The sequence below is a fragment of the Halichoerus grypus genome, chromosome 13, assembly GCF_964656455.1.
Source record: "Halichoerus grypus chromosome 13, mHalGry1.hap1.1, whole genome shotgun sequence".
Classification (NCBI taxonomy): domain Eukaryota; kingdom Metazoa; phylum Chordata; class Mammalia; order Carnivora; family Phocidae; genus Halichoerus; species Halichoerus grypus.
In genome coordinates, this window is record NC_135724.1 from 988,298 (window position 1) to 1,007,110 (window position 18,813).

General features: G+C 41.6%; 1 protein-coding gene across 6 annotated transcripts in view; it reads right to left on the reverse strand.

Annotated features, from left to right (window-relative positions):
* The window catches only part of ATP9B (ATPase phospholipid transporting 9B), a 251,414-nt gene that overhangs the window by 211,414 nt on the left and 21,187 nt on the right, over window positions 1-18,813 (reverse strand). For 5 of the 6 annotated variants that reach the window (XM_078060152.1, XM_036068816.2, XM_078060153.1 and 2 more), the window contains exons 3-4: window positions 7,134-7,284; window positions 4,353-4,466 (exon numbers count right to left, since the gene is read on the reverse strand). In XM_078060152.1, the coding sequence (XP_077916278.1) occupies window positions 4,353-4,466; window positions 7,134-7,284 (265 nt within the window). The remainder of the gene's footprint in view (window positions 1-4,352; window positions 4,467-7,133; window positions 7,285-18,813) is intronic. The other variant, XM_078060154.1, reaches the window with a different exon arrangement.

Genomic DNA, 18,813 nt, shown 5'->3' on the forward strand with positions numbered 1-18,813 from the left:
AGATCTACTGGGTCGTAACTGGATCAGAACAGACCGGTGGCCTATGGAAGATGTGGACAAGCGGCCCCACAGGAGTACCTGGACCTTCCCATGGCCTCAGCACCAAGCAGGTCAAAGATGGAAGCTACAGTAATGCCACCTAGAAGAGCCAAAAGCAAACCCAAGAGGGTGACAGTATTTCACAGCGAAACCACAGTATTTGTGCATCAGGTCTGTCAGTCACGATGCCTGACAGGAACGTGTCACACAGCCGGGCCATGGGCCGGGACTAAATCCTGTACCACAAAGTAGAACTCCTTCTTCCTTCTTCTCCAGATGGCCCAGGGGCCGTGTGGAGTCAGTGCCAAAACAAGAGGTATTTTATAAAATGAGAAAAAATTCTACTGATATATTATAGTATCAGTTTAACCACGCCAGAGACTTTTCTATATATTCTAAGTAAGTTACCTTTTAAATGCCACAGAAACCCTACAAGGTGTGTACCCTCAGCTCTACTTCAGACAGGGAGACTGAGACATGAGCAGCACACGTACTTTGGCAAAGGTCACACTAAATGTGCAGCTTATGTTGAGCATGCTTGTCTCTGGACAGCAGGAGGTATAAGTCCAAGTAACTGATCTGGTTCCTCCTTTCCGTACTCCATCCACACCTCCAACATGCAGAGACTCTCAGAAGAAAGAGTGGACAGAAGGACCGAAAATCAGAGTCCTCGCAGACTGGCCGCTCACCTACGCAGTCTGTCTGACTTCCCATTAACAAAATACCAGGAACACAGCTTATGTGGAAGATGCAGTGTTAACAATCCAGACCTCCTTTATCTAAGAACCGCCTGCATGGCTAGATCTATTCTACCTGATTAACTCTGATAGAAGCATTACAATCCGTTTTGTTACTCTGATTACACTAGCTTTCCCTCAAAGAGCTGCTGGGGAAACTGAATGATGCAAAAGGTAACCTTCATTCTGACACAAGAACGCAGTAAAATCACTTATTTTCAGTTTGCTCTCCTGTTCTATGGCAAAATATAACAGAAATTAGATCAGAGCTGAAGCTAGTAAATAACATTGCCAGAGTGCTTGATATAGAAAGATTATTAAACCATCACTGTCTTCAGAAATACCCTTGAGGTGGAGAGCAGAACAAATGTGAAGTGCCTTGTTTAAAATTAGTGGACGTCAGACATAAGATTTTATAACCACCAGCTATGTGATGGTTTTATGCTTCACTGGCAGGTTTCTGGCAAGGAGGAATTTGGAAATGCTAACTAATTCCTTTCTCTGAGCAACCTTACAGGTACTTACAGAACCTGAGAAAGCAGGCAGAGAAAAGACGTCAAACACTTGAGTGTGTGTGTAAGGACCACATGCTAGTGCAGGCCCTCGACAAAGGCCAGGGCCAAACACAGTGGTCAAGAAAGAGCAAGGAATCAGGAGCTAGGAAAGAATCCCACTGAAGCACACCTCCTTTATTTAAAAAAAAAAAAAAAAAAAAAAAAAAAATATATATATATATATAGTATATATATGTGTGTGTGTGTACATTTACACATTTTAGATGTAGATTTAAAGGTTAAGTTTGCCTAGATTAATAAAAAAGATCTTCTGTATATAATATCTGAATTTTCAGTTTAAAAATTTTTTTTCTGAGGTGAGTTTGGATCAAGGAACCGATATACCTCAGCCTGCCTCTTGGATTCAAAGGTGAATCTAATGGACACATCACCTTTTTAAGAGTTTTGCTAGATCAGAGGTTAAAATGTACACAGCAGTGCAAGCACAGATACTAACAAACCTTCAGTCCTGATTATCTGATGAAAGGCATCGATCGTGGCTGCCACCCAACCAAAGAACAACAGGACACGGCTTCATAAAGCAGACCACTTCTGCGGTCTGACGGGGCGGCAGGAGAGCAGGGACACGAGAAGCTGGCCAGGCGTGTCACAAGGCAACATGAAGCGTGACTCAAATGGGAAAAATGGGCTTTTCACCTTTCTTTGCGGCCCCTGACACACAAGTGCAGCAGCGTAACAACGTCCCTTCCCTGCACACCGCAGCAGGGGCTGACCGAGGCGCTTCTGTAAACGCCATCGTTAATTCTCACACGCCAACAAGAGAAGGACGAAGCATTTCCAACGCCCCCGGCTGACAGTCGAGTCAGAGGATGTAAACGTCACGTGGAAGCCCAGGAAGGACAGGCACCGACGCTCACACGCACGCTCGCACTCCAGCTCTGGCCGACACGGTCGATTCTGTGCATGAATTCCTCATCAGGAATCCATCTAAAACTAACATTTTCTTCGGTTAAAAGCTACTTAGATCACAGTTAATAGGAAAAGATGCAAAAGCAAAACAGAAATGAACACATTCTACTTTAGATTTTTAAGAAGATGTTGTGTTCTGAGAATATCACAGATAAAGTGAATTTCAACCCAAGATGGGAGTGATACTGAAGGGATTCAGGGCAACCTCGTGAAGCCAGGGGTAGAAAAAGTGGCCAGAAATAAACATTGAAATTGTAAGTATAGTCGTGTTTTTAGGATGAGCACGTATTTTCTCTATGCTCTAAAATTTCTGTAATGCTATACTGCTTTTATTGGAAACTGGGAAAAGTAAGGAGCAGTCTGCCAATCAGACTTCCAGGATGCACACAGCCTAAGGGGTCTCCGGCTCACGTGCACAGGGAACAATGTACAATCACAATGACCATTATAGCAAAGTCTGTAACTGTGAAAAATGAGAAGAAACCTCAAAGTCTCCTTTTCTGGGAAGATGGACATATTCATCCAATGGAATACTTCAAAGAAGTGAAAAGTGAATGTGTCATCATGGATCCATTTCATAAATCAATGTTAAGCCAAAAAAGCATGATGCAACAGGAAACATACAGTAAGATAATCTTTATATAGATTTTTTAAAGCATGCAAACAATACTATTATTTTAGTGATACAAACATAAGCAGTAAAATTATTAAGAGAGATGTAACAACTGAATCTCAAATGCAGAACAGAAGTTGCCTGCAGGGGGAAGAAAGGCGCGAGGAAAAAAGAAAACAGTCTCTGTCCTCTCTCCAGAGCCACCTGGCCTGAACCAACTGTGACAACAGGGGTCTGAGCTCCAGTGTCCTCTGTGTGCTGTGTGACACCTAGAGAGACAGACAGCTCCCTCTCCCGCTCAGGAGGAAATGGGAGCCCCCACTGACCTCCCTTCCATCGCAGTCCCCGCGTCCCCACGCTCCAGCAGCACCCCAGCACCCCGGCTCCCTTGGCCTGCACATCTCTTTTCCGTGTTCTGCACACGGCCCAGCCACTCTGTCATCTGGATAGCATTTGAGTGCCGCCCCTCAGAGGGGCCTTCCTTGACCACCCTAGTTAAATAACCCCGATGTCTTCCAACCTTGCTAATTTAAAGAGTGGACATGTATTCATTCATTCGGTGATTTTGTATTTGTAGGACAATGCAGTTACTTTCACCGCTCAAATCCATGCTACTCGAAAGTCTGTGTGGATGGGAGCAGGAGGGGCTGGTTGAAGGGACCCTGTCAGGGAGATTTCAGCCCCCTCTGCCAGTCCTCCCCGGCGTGTCTGAGAAGACCCTCTCTGGGGGGCCAGGGCGGCACCAACCAGAAGAGATTAAGTCGGGAGCATGCTGATCAGATGTCCAGTTCTGAAGGGAGTGCTTAGGTGGGGGATGCCAGCCCTGCCCTTTCACTATGTTTTCTTGACTGGATTATGCTGGTAATCTGCCCAAAAGGAAGCAGTACATTTTTCCAGGTGAGAGGAAGAAAGAAGGCACACATTTTGTCTGTATAAGCTGAAAATTAATGAAAATTATTGGCAAACAGCATCAAACCATTAAAACAGCACTACGTTTGAAGTTGAAATATTTGATGCTAAGTGTCATCTGCCTTTCAAAAACTTTCACACACTGAGCTGCCAACCAGAAACCGTCTGGACTTCACTGACTGAGATACTTCAGCCAAAAGGGAAGAAGTGCCCATCTATCAGGATGCCAAGAGAGTCACTGAGGAGACCCCACCCCATCATTCCCAACAGCGCCCTCGGCACGGGGGGAGCCAGGCTGGTGAGACAGACCTGGTATCGCAGGGCACGTACAGGATGCCCCATGGAGACCACCCCCACGCCCGCCAGCAAAGGCGCCCAGTGGCCCCTGAGCCAAGACGCACAGGCAGCGCACGGCCCGACGCCCCTGCGAGGCTGCGAAGTCCAAAGGTACACAGCAGCAGTATCATGCTTCTGGAAACCTGATCACTTCATCCTTCAACCATCTCCACTCTGAAAACCAAATACTAAATATTAATAATTTAACTTAATTTCAAAAATCTTTTCTTTTACCAGAGGAGCCCAGTAGGTGTAGAGATAGCCTATTTTCAATGCTGGTACAAACTGTGAGCAGGATACTACCAGAAAATAGAGATTCAAGAAAAACTTGAATTGTTCATATAAAACCTAAAAAGGAAAAGAAAAAATTAACACAATCTCTCCAAGGACAACCTTTAAAACTTCAATTAAATAATTATATCAGCACAATATCTAACTACATTTCCATCAAACAGTGAGAATATGCCCTGAGTTACAGTAAATTAAGTAATTTTGACACTGGCTTTCCAATAACTAAATTACATATATATTATATTTATTTAAAATTATATTTAAAATAAACTGAAAAAACAATTAGAACTTCCAATATGTTAAAAGCATCCTCTAAAAGTTTTGATTTACTTGTATACAGTTTCCAGTTTTGCACACTCCTCTGTATGTATATCAAAGCAAATGAGATAGCGAAACCTTCCCAATGTTAGTAAGTCCATAAATACATTATTTATATACACACAAATGCATATCTTGAGAACTCAGAAACTCTTACAATGGGAAAGTTCTATTAACCTTATATTTATGAAATGGTAAAAAATAAATATAATAGCCATGTTTCTGAACATGAACATCTGGGTAGCTTTAAAATAACTGAGTGAACAAGCAAAACATACACAATATGACTTCACAAAAACTGCCTTAATCTCTTCTATTTACTTCTCTCGAAGTATAAGAAATAATGACATAAAAAAGTATGTGAATTGCACATCAATTCAGGAAGACAGCAACCTATATATTCTTTATAATCTCTTGGCAGTTGATCTGCAATAATATTTTCAAATACAAAGTAAGTATCATTCAACAAAATTTTAGGAATGCAAATCCTGCAACTTTTTGTTTTTTAATTCAAATAGAGTTACCTTTAAGGAAGAAAACCCAAGATCCGGTATATTAACAGACTTCTATTTACAAATTCTCAAATTATTAAATTTAAATTGAAAATCAAAATGGAACAAATCTTATGTTTATAGATGAGAATAATTCAAATGGCACACTATAATTGCAATTAAACTTACAACCTTGCAACTTCCAAATCAAAATCTCCTTGGATGCCATTTTATATGCAACTTGGAGGGTATGGAAATTTTAACAAGAGCAGAGCAATGGGTTAAGTACTTATTGTTGACTTAAAGAGTCTGGAACCACAGTTTTTATATAATGAAGTTTTCTACATTACCATACAGTTGTTTGTGCAACTCAAAAATCAGCTACACTGATAACACGTTTATATTCATAATCATATTCAATTGCTGTCTAAAGATGTTTTGAGTCATTTCATAAATTAATCTCAGCAGGAGAGAAAGCTCTTTTTCCTCAGTGATTTCTTTAAAATCTCAGTTAGCATAAATTATATCTATTAGCAATTCAAAAATTGCCATTTGTGCTAAAAATGGCATAGAATTCCTACTGTGCAATTACCAAATGTTTCTAAAATACTACGTTTTAGATGAAAAGCCTAATTTAAGAGACACTCTAAGAACGAGAATTCACACGCTCACAGTGGAGCAGCCACACCAACAGGTGCCCCCAGGACACGGCCCACCCTGCTGGGCGGCAGGGGTGTGCTCTGGGCAGAGCGAGGCTGCACTCTGGGCTTGAGGCCACTGTGGTCAACACTCTGCTGTCTACTGAGTGAACTCTGTGACCTTCAGGAAAATGTACAATGCTTTGCCCATCTGCGAGTATTTAAAATTTAAAGAAAACAGTAGCTTCATTCAATAAAGATGAGAATATTTATCTGCCTGAAAGACAGCTTACATTTTATTGTCCTGACAAAAGAGCTGTCTTTTAATGATGGAGACAGTAGTTTTGTGTGTTTTACTAAAGAGTTAATTAGATATGAAGCATTCGCCAACTATTAGATGCATGGGGGAGGGTGGCGAGGGGCAATCAATGCCCAGTATAAAATCAGCATGATTATTTAAATTAAAACATGAAAAATAAAACAGCCCTTATTTCACTTTACCAAGAGATTTTCTTGTAAAGAGCATAAGAGCGAATAACTAGAATGTGTCAGAAATTTTGATATAGAAATATAACCAGTACCAGCTTCCTTTTGCCTTTAGAAAGATGAATAAATTGGTCTATAAAAATAGGAAATGATGTACAAAAAACAAAAATTAGTCAATCATCCTAAATACATACTCAGTTTTGTAACTTAAGCCAAAAATGTCACTAGCAACAAAAAAAGTAATGAAATATTTAAACTTCATTGTTTACACTTAGCATAATACCTAATTAAAGATAACTAATGATATAACAATATAACATGGCCTGAAATTTATAATGTGAAGTAGAAAATATTATCTATAAATGCTTACAGATATTTTGTTACTGAGTCATGTTTGTATAAAAAATTATTTTACTTTCATCATGAAGTTCCTTGGCAGGCTTTAAACTTAACATTCCACTTCACCTCCAAACAAAACTTACGACCTATTTTCTGATAATTTAATTTAGGCTTACTTGGTTATTTCTACAATAATATAAATATATTTATCTAGGACTGAAGTCAAACTATAAATTTTCTCACATTGAACTCCATGATGTACCCATTAAAAGTGTGCATGAATTATTTAACAACTATTTGAAACATGAATGGTTCAAAAGCAAAAGGTCACTGATTTGGACATGACACAATTAAGAGGGGAAAAAAAATTAAAAAAAAAAAAAAACAGTGAAAACAAAAGGAGCTAGCAATCTCTGATATGAAACCCATTCTTAAGAATGTAATAGTCTTACCCCAGGTATAAAGGTAAATACATTGTATTTTTGATTTTTTATAGAATTTCTGGGATGCTTTTCTTCACACTTTTCAGGATATCCAAGCCACACTGTGCGAGCTTTCAGTTCTCTCTTTCTTTGACAAATATTTATCAGCCAATCACAGCAACTGCATGAAACAAAAGACACTCATTATATATGCTTTTTAAAAATTTTTTAAATTAATTCTACATATTTAGAGCCAATACTGATTGTTTCTGTATTTACCAGACACCGATAGCATATCTAATGCTCACCTGTAAAGGTTATCTTAAAATAGGTTATACTGAAATAACTTTGACATGAAACACTGAAAGAGACTTGTATGAGTGTATAATGACTCCTAGAACCTCAGGGAAATGATCTTCCCTGTTCAGACCCTCTTACTGACAAAACCATTAAGATTCTGAAGCAATCAATGCTCTTCTATGAGGAGAAAAGGATAGCCGTGTCGTTTGCAATTCTCAATACACCACTCAGTGACCCAATGACAAAGGTCCTCAGACATCAACTCTCTCAGGTAATCACTCTTTTCCTCTCTTATGGAGGACTATTTTAGTAGCATTAATATAAAATTAAGACTTACGGCTCAATTCAACATTGAGAAAGGACACTGATGTTTAAGAGGATACGCTCATGCTAATCAGGGCTAAAGCTATCTTCCAGTCCGTCCATGCGCCACAGCGTCAGGACTTCAGCAGCGCACACACTTCCACTTCCTGGACATCCAAACCATTATGTATGGATAGAGAGAATAAACTTTTCTCAAAATACTTAAGAAAATGGTGAAAAGGTATCAAAATCATCTGAACTAAGCATAAAATAATAATCGTGAATTTAAACTTCAGGGTTAACAATGTGGCTTTGCTCCAATCTCCAAACTGCAGAAGGAGACCTAGAAGGGCTTGGGAAGGGAGGCTGTTCAACTGCATCTTCCAGGTGGAGTCCGGCTACGACAGCAAACCAGCAGCAAAAGGCAGACGCTCTGGACTTCACTCTGCGACAGACTCCGCTGGAAAGCTAACAGGGAATCTTGCGTGACAATGTCAGTCCCAGGAGGTGCGATTATACAATGAAGTTGGCCTATCAGGACTTCCACCCTGAAATCACTGCACGTCTCCCACGGCAGGTGGGGAGGGCGCACCAGCCCTTTACCCCAGTCACACTGACGTCCACCTTCGGAAATCGCCCCCTCTGCATGGCACCCACGGTGGTATCCTGTACACTGAGACTGGGGTACCTCCACCGAGTATCCGCCTATCTCTCAGCTGTGCACAGAAAATCCTCAGTCCGGAAAGACAGGAGTCCGCCCTCCAGCTGTGGGCATCCGCCTCGCGCCCGCCCGCCCGCCCGCCCGCAGGACTGGGAGCACTGCTACCTGAAGGAGCTCTCTTGCGATGGCAATCCTGAGTGCCAGGGGCACAGCCAAGCGGGTCAGTTCCAAACCACCCCCCAGGACCCCTCCCACTCCAACTTTTAAGGACAGATAGCATCCTCCACACATAAAGGATACTATTAAATCCCAGCAGTTACAAACCAGGATATTATTAAAGTGATTTAAGATTGCCACAGTACGTATTCCCGCCTTTACTGCCTTTTGTTGGCGGGGGGTGTGGGTGTTAAGTAGATTTCAGTAAAATATTAGGGATACGTGATCTTGCTCATGCTTGAATGAAACAAAAATTAAGTAAGGCTTCAAATAAAATATAATCTGCTTCAAATTACTATTTCTCACCTCCTGTTGCTTTTACCATGTGGCTGCACCAGGTAAGGCTTCTAACAAGGCTTCTCCCCCTGCGGCACAACTCACCTCGCCACTCGCGAACCTTACGGATCCACAGCCACCCCTGCCCGCGGCACCAGCCCACGCAGCCCAGGGCTCCAGGGGCTCCTTCCCTCCTTCTTCCTGGCAGCAGCTCTGCATCGCCAACCTCTCATCTAGTTGCATACGACATGTTCTCCTGAGGCACGACAACCGCTCGGTCCCGTCACAGCAGACAGACACCCCATGCGAGCTGGGAGGGGCCCTTCCCTGCCCGGGGCTTCATCAGCCTGACACCTGCGGCGACACCGCAGCCATGTGAGACTCGCGCATCTTCCACAGGACAGACGGGAGGCCAGAAAGGTAAACGGCTTCCCTAAGAGGAGACAACGAGGCGGTGGCAGAGCTGAGAGCAAAGCCCGACCGCGCGCTGCCCGGGAGCCCAGCGTTCACGCCGCCCCACGTCCGGCCGGGCCCGTCAGAACATGGCGACCGCAGGACAGGGGCTCCACGGGAGCGCCCAGCAGCTCGAGGGCGGGCGTGCGCATCTGTGAGCGCGCTGGTGACAGGAGGCAGCGCGCTGGAGTGCGGGCGCAAGCGGGGCGCGGCCCGAGTCCCACGCAAACGTCTCCAACACTCCTTCTGGCACGAGGGGACACGCCCGCGCTGCCCCGCGAAGCATCCACTGGCCGCACGTGACTATTTGCATACGAATTAACATGAAGTGAAATAAAAAGCCCAGTTCCTCAGTCACATGAGCCACATTTCAAGGGCTCGAGAGCCGCCCTGGCCACCGGCTCCCACAGTGGCCACCAGATCTAGACCATTCCCACGTCACGGGAGGGGCAGGGGCAGGGCTGGCCCGTGGGAAGCAGATGAGATGCAAGCCTTCAGCACTGCGACTACGGCGAAATCCTCCAGCGATGTATTCAAATACGAATTCTCGTTCTGAAACACCTACCATGACAGTCTGACGTACACAAGTCAGACAAATCTAAGATGAAATAGAAGACAGGCAAGATTAAGTGTGTGAAAAATAAATATAAAATTTAGGAAATGTGGATTTTACCAAGTTTACGGCAAAAGGCTCTATAAATGCAAAACCACGCTGTGCATCACATGAACGCTGCAGAGCACAGCCAGAAGGAAAACCTCCACACCAACACACCGTGTGCTGCACTGAAACTAACGACCCACGAAGTTCCAAAGCCTTCTGCTCTATAAACTCTAAATTAAATACCAAGGGCTAAAAACACACATAACTCAGCAGTTTATTAATTTTTTTCTCTACAACCTGGCAGAGGAAAAAAAAACCAAGATCCCCAGACTTCCGAGATGTAACTAAACTATTTGCAACACTCTGCTACTAAGAACTATCAAGAAACAAAAGTGTTATGACTAATTATTTCCTTATGCAAACACAGAAGCAAGTTGTCGTTAGGAAGCCATAATCCAATCACACGCTATTTCACAAAATTAAATGAATACAGCGCTTGAGGTGTGACAAGCCCGGAGCACCACCAGAACTGCCACTGGATGATGCAGATAGAAAACAGGAGCAGAAAGGAAGACAGGTGACTTGAATGCAAAGAGTAAAGGGCATAAACACCAAACATTTAAAACAAAACCTGTAGCCCAAGAAGTAAATGTAAGCCTTACTAAGTTGTAGAGCTAAGCAGGAACATAAAACTATGGGCAATTTTTTAGTAAAATATACTGTTAAATACTGATAGAGAGAGGGAGAACCTCAGAGAGGGTGGGAGAAAATAACCGGAGCCACAGCTGGTGACACTTCAGGCGTGATCGCTCAGGGGACACTCCCCATTCACAGGTTAAGTCACCTGCCACCATCGAGGGAAAGCAACACTAAATCCAACGTTGCACAAAGTGTGTTTTTCCTTACAACACTGTAGGATCAGCAGCTTTTCACAAAGGCCTCTATAATCAAAGTAACACTCTAATATTAAATAAAGTATCTTTAATACACCAAGATCCTGTCTCCTAAAGCTTTAACTAGCCACAGTTACATAACTCCCAAACTTAAGAGAGCCTTCTTCCAAAAACAACCAAATCTAGACACTGATGGTACCCAACAGGTGCCCATGGTTACCGAGAGCAGCACAGCCTACTGTCTTCTTAGAAGATTCGCATCTCCCCACGCTCCTGCACTGCAAATGTGCTGCAGAGCCCCTGAGAGCGTAGACACCATTAAGAACAGGAATAATCCCAGTATCTGACGTCCCTCCCCCGCCCCCGACCCACCCATCCACCCCACTGTTCCTATGAAAATGCCCTCAGTGGCTCCACTTTCCTAAGGGACAAAGTGACTTTTGGTAAGAAGTGAAATATAAGTCTCCTAAGAAAGACACCACCACCAGCCCCAGAGAACTAGCATATCGATGTGCATCACAGTAACTCACAGGAAGGACAGTCCAAGTTTTAGAGGGCAGATTACAGAAAAATTTTTTCAACGTGTCAGAGCTGGAATTTTTACCAAATAATAAAAATGAGAAAGCAGTTTTTAAGCCATGAAGAAATTAAAGCCTACTCAGTTGCTGAAATTAGGAAGAATAATTTTAAAATAAGCCTCACTAGTCAGAGTCTACAAATAGAAATACACTGAAATACTCACAACTCAGTATTAGTTGCAACCTACCTGAAATATTTACAACTCATTATTGTTATTTGCTACCTACCTTTATTGCAATATTCACCAACATTTCCTTCTGCAATTAAACTTAAGTAATTTTATGCATCTTCTACTCATTGATCCAACACCTAATAATGTTAGTAAACACTGTATTTTATAATGCCTAACATTTAGGGGAAAAAAAGTAACAAATACTCGAAAATGAAAATCTGTAAGAAATTAAGAAAATAAAACTAATCTAAGTTGTTAGATGTACAATTTTGTTGTATAAGGTGCAGTTTTTATTTATTTTTTTAAAGATTTTATTTATTTATTTGACAGAGAGAGAGCACAAGCAGAGGGAGCAGCAGAGGAAGAGGGAGAAGCAGGCTTCTCCTGAGCAAGGAGCCCGATGCAGAACTCGATCCCAGGACCCTGGGACCATGACCTGAGCCGAAGGCAGACGCTTAAGCGACTGAGCCACCCAAGCACCCAAAGTGCAGTTTTTAATTTAAACAATAATTTCTCAGTATGGCAGATATCACTGAACAAGAAGAGCATGACAATATCTTGGATCATTTCTCATTCCGTACAGCAAAAAAGACACACATTAGTGCCATACAGACTGATTAGAACCCACCAACATGGTTCAGTTAGCTTTTTCTACACGATCACCACTTACACAGATAAAGACTTTATATACACATCTACTATATTTTATTGTTTTAATGTCCCCCAAACATGGGTGTTTTGCTAACATCTATATCTGGAAATATATTCTTAACATTTTCCTTTAAAAAAAAAGTAATATATTACAAATAAAATCCAAAATTTGTCTATGTTCCATTTGGTAAAAACAAAGTGCTATAAAAGACCAAAAATAATTAATTCAACAATGGGGGCATCTGGCTGGCTCAGTCAGAAAAGCGTGTGATTCTTGATCTTGGGATCATTGAGTTCAAGATCCATGATGAGTGTAGAGATTACTTAAATAAAACTTTCAAAAAATTAATTCAACAATGTATTCAACACTATGAAAAGACTCCTAACATTAAAGTCCATAATTATTGGCAACTGTTTGGTAGCATGGGTTAAGTACCCCTTCCATAGTACACAAGGCCCCTTTAGAGTCCACGCCATTAACACTAAACTGTCCACATCCTCACAGTTTGTGCCTGTCAGTACCCACTCCCACTTCCTCCGTGTTTTCAGCCATCTCTGACGGCTCCTCTGGCATTCATTCAGTGATTCTCCACGCACACGAGATACAGGTTCTCAGCCTCCTCGACTGCAGCGATCCTCATGCCGGGTTCCCCTTAGGATGGCGAGACCGGCCTTTATCCACTTAAAGACACCAGTCGGGATTAGTCTTATTTGGAGCACAAGTCCTCACCCTAGCACTTTTCCCAGGCCACAGAGCGAAGAGCAAGGGCTTTGGTTTGTCAAATCAGACCTTGGTTCAGTTTCTGGCTTGGCCCTGGACCATCACAAGAAGAACTTTTCCAGTTCCTGGCTGTAGACAGTGCTGAGAATGAATGCCCAGCTCCTGAAGAAGGTGCGTACCACGGAGGAAGAGCACCAACAGCACCGCTCCCGCTCCTCCCTGCACCCTGCGCTCATGGAGCACACATAGCTGTGAACTGCACACCACAGCCATGAAAAGATGACTTCTAATGGTGGCTCCACCCAGACTCCTCTGCTGCAAGCTCTTTCCTCAGTTCACAGCCCTGGGCACCGCCCACCCCCAGCTCCCACAGCCACACTTCCACTGCCAAGTCTGCAACAGTTCAGGCTCTCTCACTGATAGACAGTCATAACGTTACACTACATATAGTCAAATGCACGACTACTGATTTTCCTTTGTTGGTTATTGATCTCTCCACCAAAGCATGACCAATTTTCCCATGTTTTCAGTCCTCATCTGAATCCCAGTCACCTCCCCACTCAAATGATCCCATGTTCCCAATTAAGGATAAAAGTCATCTTTCTCCACCACTACTTCACTCTTCTACCCCTACCCTTCCCCCTGCCTAAAAGGATGGATATTAGTCTTCCTTCCCAAAACTGTCTTTCTCCCCAAGGTGTCCCTTTCCTTTATTTTTCAAAGACTTATACCACATGTCCCTTGATGTTTTCAGAAACATCATCCTTCTGTGTGGTTTCCCTTAATCCCAACAATGACAGGACTCTGAAACCTACATCTCCAGATCCTGCTTCTGAATCTGACAGGATTGTCTGTATTACACCAACCCAATACAAGATAGATTTTAATTTAAAAACTGTCAATAGTTTTAGATGAGCAATCTATGGGAAAAAAAAAAAACAAAACCCATAGCTCACATCACACTTAATGGTGAAATACTGAAAGCTTTCTAGGACTATGAACGAGGAGCAAGACGGTACACTCGCCACTGCTATTCTATATAAGAGTGTATGTTCCAGACAGACCCATAGGCAAAAAAAGAAAAGAAAAGGCATACAGGCTATAAAACGAAGAAATAAAATTGTCTGTTTGCAGATGACAGGACTGTCCAAGTAGAAAATTACACGGAATCTACACACACACTCTTAGCACTAACAGGAAGTTCAGCAAGGTTGTAGGATACAAGACAAACATACAAAATCCAACTCTAGTTCTATACACCAGCAATGAACATGTGCAAACCAAAATTTAAAATACCAGTTACAAACACAAAGAAGGGAAAAGAAAAAAAAAAAAAAAGAAATACTTAGGAATAAATCTAACACGTGTAAAACCTGTGTGCTGAAAACTACAAAATGCTGATAAAAAGGTCAAAGTTCTCAATAAATGTAGAGAAGTAAATTGTGATCTAGACGATTCAACACAGTAAACATGTCATTTCCCCCAAGTTAATATACAGGTAAAACATAATTCCTATCAAAATCCCTGAAAGGATTTTACAGACTGGGCTAGATTATTCTAAAATGTCTATGGAAAGGCCTAAATAACTAGATGGCTAAGAAAATCTTGAAAAAGAATAAAATACAAGTAATCAACCTGCCCCATTTGAAGACTTAGATAAAGAGACAGTTCTCCAGACTGGGTGGCACTAGCAGGGCAGACGAAGGGACAATACAGGAAACAAGCCCCACGCATGTGTAGCCAACTGACCAGAGACACAGCATAAAAGCGATTCAACAACGGTGCTGGAGCATTTGGATATACGCAGGCAAAAAATAAATCTAAACCAAAACTTCCCACCTTGTACAAAAATAACTCAAAAAGGATCTAAATAATGTTAAACTATAAAACTTACAGAGGAAAATCTTTGAGACACAGGGCTGGGCGAAAAGTTCTTAGACGTGACACCAAAGTGCAGTGCTCAAAAGAAAAAAACAAACAGTTGGACTTCATCAAAATTAAAGACTTTGGATCTGTGGAAAAACCCTCAGAGGATGAAAAGACAAGCTACAGAATGGAAAAAAATATTTGCAAACTACCCACCTAACAGAAGACTCACAAGTGAAATATATAAAGAACTCTTAAAACTTCACCAGAAAAAAAAAACCAAACCAAGAAGAAAATAGAATAGACCTACAGAAACATTTACTGAAGAAGACATGCCTAAGGCAAATAAGACAGTCAACCTCACTAGTCCTTTAGAAAATGCAAACCTGAGGCCACAATGAGCTGTCACTACACACATATTCCAGCAGCTAAAATAAAAAACAGTGACAACAAGGTTGACAAGGAGATACTGAATCTCTCCTTCACTGCTGGTGGGAATGTGAAATGGTACAACCACTCCGGGAAACAGTTCAGCACTTTCATAAAAAACTAAACATATGCTTATTATGCAACCCAGCAACTGCACTCCTGAGCATTTAGCCCAGAGAAAGGAAAACTTATGTCCACACACAAAAAAACCTATACATGATGATTCACAGCAGCTAAAAACTTGAAACAATCTAAATGTCCTATAGTAGGTGAATGGTTAAACAAACATTCATCCATCCCCTGGAATGCCAGTCAGCAATGAAAAGGAAAAACTACGGATACACACAACTATTTGAATGGTTATCAAGGGCACTGTGTTGACTGAAATAGGCCAATCTCCAAAAATCACAAATTGAATGGTTTCAATTATTTATCTGACATTCTCAAAATTAAAATTATAGAAAGAGAGACGGATTAGTGGTTGCCAGAGGCTAGGGCCTGGGGTAGGAGAGAGAACATGACTATAGAAGGCAGCAGATAGGAGACACCCGCGGTAATGGGACAGGTTTGTATCTTCACTGCAGTGGTGGTTACACAGACCTACACATGCAGTAAAATGTAGTAAACTATATACAGTTTATACCAGCATCAACTTTCTGGTTTGATGCAACCACTGGGGGGCGCCTGGGGGGCTCAGTCAGTTAAGCGGCTGCCTTTGGCTCAGGGTCCTGCGATCCAGTCCCATGATCCAGTCCCACGATCCAGTCCCGCGTGGGGCTTCCCTGCTCAGCAGGGAGCCTGCTTCTCCCTCTCCCTCTGCCCCTCCCCGCCTCAGGCTCACTCTTTCTCTCTCAAATAAATGGATAAAATCTTAAAAAAAAAAAAAAAAAAAAAGATGCAACCACTGGGGGGAACTGGGTGAAGGGTAAGTGGGACCCCTCTATACGAACTTTGCAATTTCCTGTGAAGCTATAATTATTTCAAAAGAAAAGGGTTTTTTTTAAAGATTTTATTTATTGAGAGAAAGAGAGGAGTGAGAGAGAGAGCATGAGCAGGGGAGAGGGGCAGGGGTAGAGGGAGAAGCAGGCTCACCGCTGAGCAGGGAGCCCGATGGGGAACTTGATCCCAGAACCCTGGGATCATGACCTGAGCTGAAGGCAGATGCTTAACCAACTGAGCCACCCAGGCACCCCAGAAAAGTTTTTTTTTTTTTTAATAAAACAAAGTAAAAAGATGAAAATTATATACCATGCAAATACTAACTAAAGAAAGCTGGTAGAGAGAGAGAGAGCAAAAGAGAGAGACAAATCAAGAAACAAGTCTTAATAACAGAGAACAGACTGATGGTCACCAGAGGGAGGTGGGCAAGGGGAGGGGGGAAACAGGTGAAGGGGATGAAGGAGGGCACTTGTGTTAAGCACAGGGTGATGTATGGAAATGCTGAATCACTATATTGTACACCTGAAGCTAATATAACGCCATATGTCAACTAACTGGAATTAAAATAAAGAAATAAAAATAAAAATAAAGAAAGCTGGTATCATTTTATTGAAGTTGGACATTATGAGCCCGCACAGAAGAAATATTATCAGAGACAAAGATCAATCCAACAGTAAGTTAGTAACCCTACACTCGCATCATCTAATAACATACTCTAAAATATATAAAGCAACACTGACATAATTTAAAGCAGTAGACACATCCTCAATGCTGTTGAGACACACAAGTTTCTCAGTAACTGATAAGTAAACTCTGAATATGAATACAGAAGATTCAAACAAGACTATTAACAATTAGTCAAATAAATGGATAAAATCTTTTTAAAAAAAAGCAACACAGTCAACAAAAAAGTACAAACTCTTTTCAAATACACACAGAAAATTGACTAACACTGCCCATACACGATGAATCATAAAGTAAGTCTCAACACATTACAAGACTGAAAGAAAAAAATCCTAAGTATGCTCCCGGGCCACAGTGGAATTAAGGTAACAGTCGATCACGTGGCACTGGGTGGCTCCGTCCATGAAGCGTCTGACTTCAACTCAGGTCATGATCTCAGGGTCCTGGGATCCAGCCCCTGTGTCTCCAGTCTCCCAGCTCAGCAGGGAGTCTGCTTCTCCCTCTTCCTCTGCCCCTCTCCCACTGCTTGTGCTCTCTCTCTCTTGCTCTCACTTTCTCTCTCTCAAATAAATAAATAAAATCTTTAAAAAAAGATAACAATCAATTACAAAAAGATAATTAGGAAAATTCCCGACTGCTTGGAAATTAATCAGCATGGTTCTAAATTGAACATCAACTAAAGCAGAAATGACAATGTAAATGAGAACATATTTTGATCTAAATAATAATGACAATACCATGTGTCAAAACTGAAATGCATCTATTTTTAAAAAAGAAAAAAGTACAATGCTGGTGATCTGAGAATCCATCTGATGAAGCCAGAAAAAGAAAGGCAAGTTAAACTCAGTATGAAAAAAATTAAGGGCAGACCAGACTTCAATGACACAGGAAGCAGACATCCTAAGAGGGACACAGTGTCACTCATACAGTGTCCCACAGAGAATGTTTAACCTGAATCTAATGGCGAGGAGACCTCAGACAAACCCAAATCTGAAATGTTCTATAAAATACCTGTTGTGTAGTTCTCATAAACATCAATGGAATGCAAGACAAAGAAAGGGCAAGAGCGGCTCCAGATTCATGGAGATGGCACATGGAGATGGCCACCTAAACGCCAGGCCAGCCTAGAGAGGAAGGGCGCTCTGCAGGCAGGATCGGGACAGGAGACCGAGCTGTGTCAGAGCGAAATCTCCTGAACATGGCAACTGCCTGGTGGCCAAGTACGAAAATAGCCTCTTCCTAAGAAACATGCACTGAACTACTAAGATCAAAGAGGAGTGAAGTAACAAGCAACCTCGTCTGAAATCACTCTGAAAATAACAGATATAAAGAGAATGGTAAATAAATGTGGCAAAAGATTAAACATTAGTGATCTTAGGCAAAGGGCACAGAGGAATTCTTGCAACTTTTCTATAAGTTTGGATTTATTTCAAGATAAAAGTGAATTTATTTCAAGTTTGGATTTATTTCATGATAAAAGTTTAAAATTTCAATAGCAAAGACAACACCAGAAGTTTGGCTCTTTGAAAAGAACTGATAACCTCCTATCAAGATTAATAGGAGAAAGGGAGAGATAAATTAACAGTATCAGGAATAATAAAATGTGACATCGCTCCAGAACCTCACACATTTTATATTACAGGAATTTATATATTTGAAAGTAGATAAACCCCTTGAAAAGCACAAAGCATTACAAGGGGCACAAGAAAAACAAAATAAAACAATTCTGCATAGCCCTCCAACTGTTAAAGAAATTAAGTCTAGACTTAGTTAAGTACCCCCAAAGAATACTCCAGGAATATTGGCTATTTAACCTAGAAAATGTTTTTTGAAAAAACTATATCACTCATTAAAAATTAGTAACACAAGTCAGTGATTTCTAAAACCCTGTTTAGCCATGAAATTCCTTCTTCATATGAAAAGCTTACAATATACAGGAAAGATAAAGACGGACACTAATTGGAAG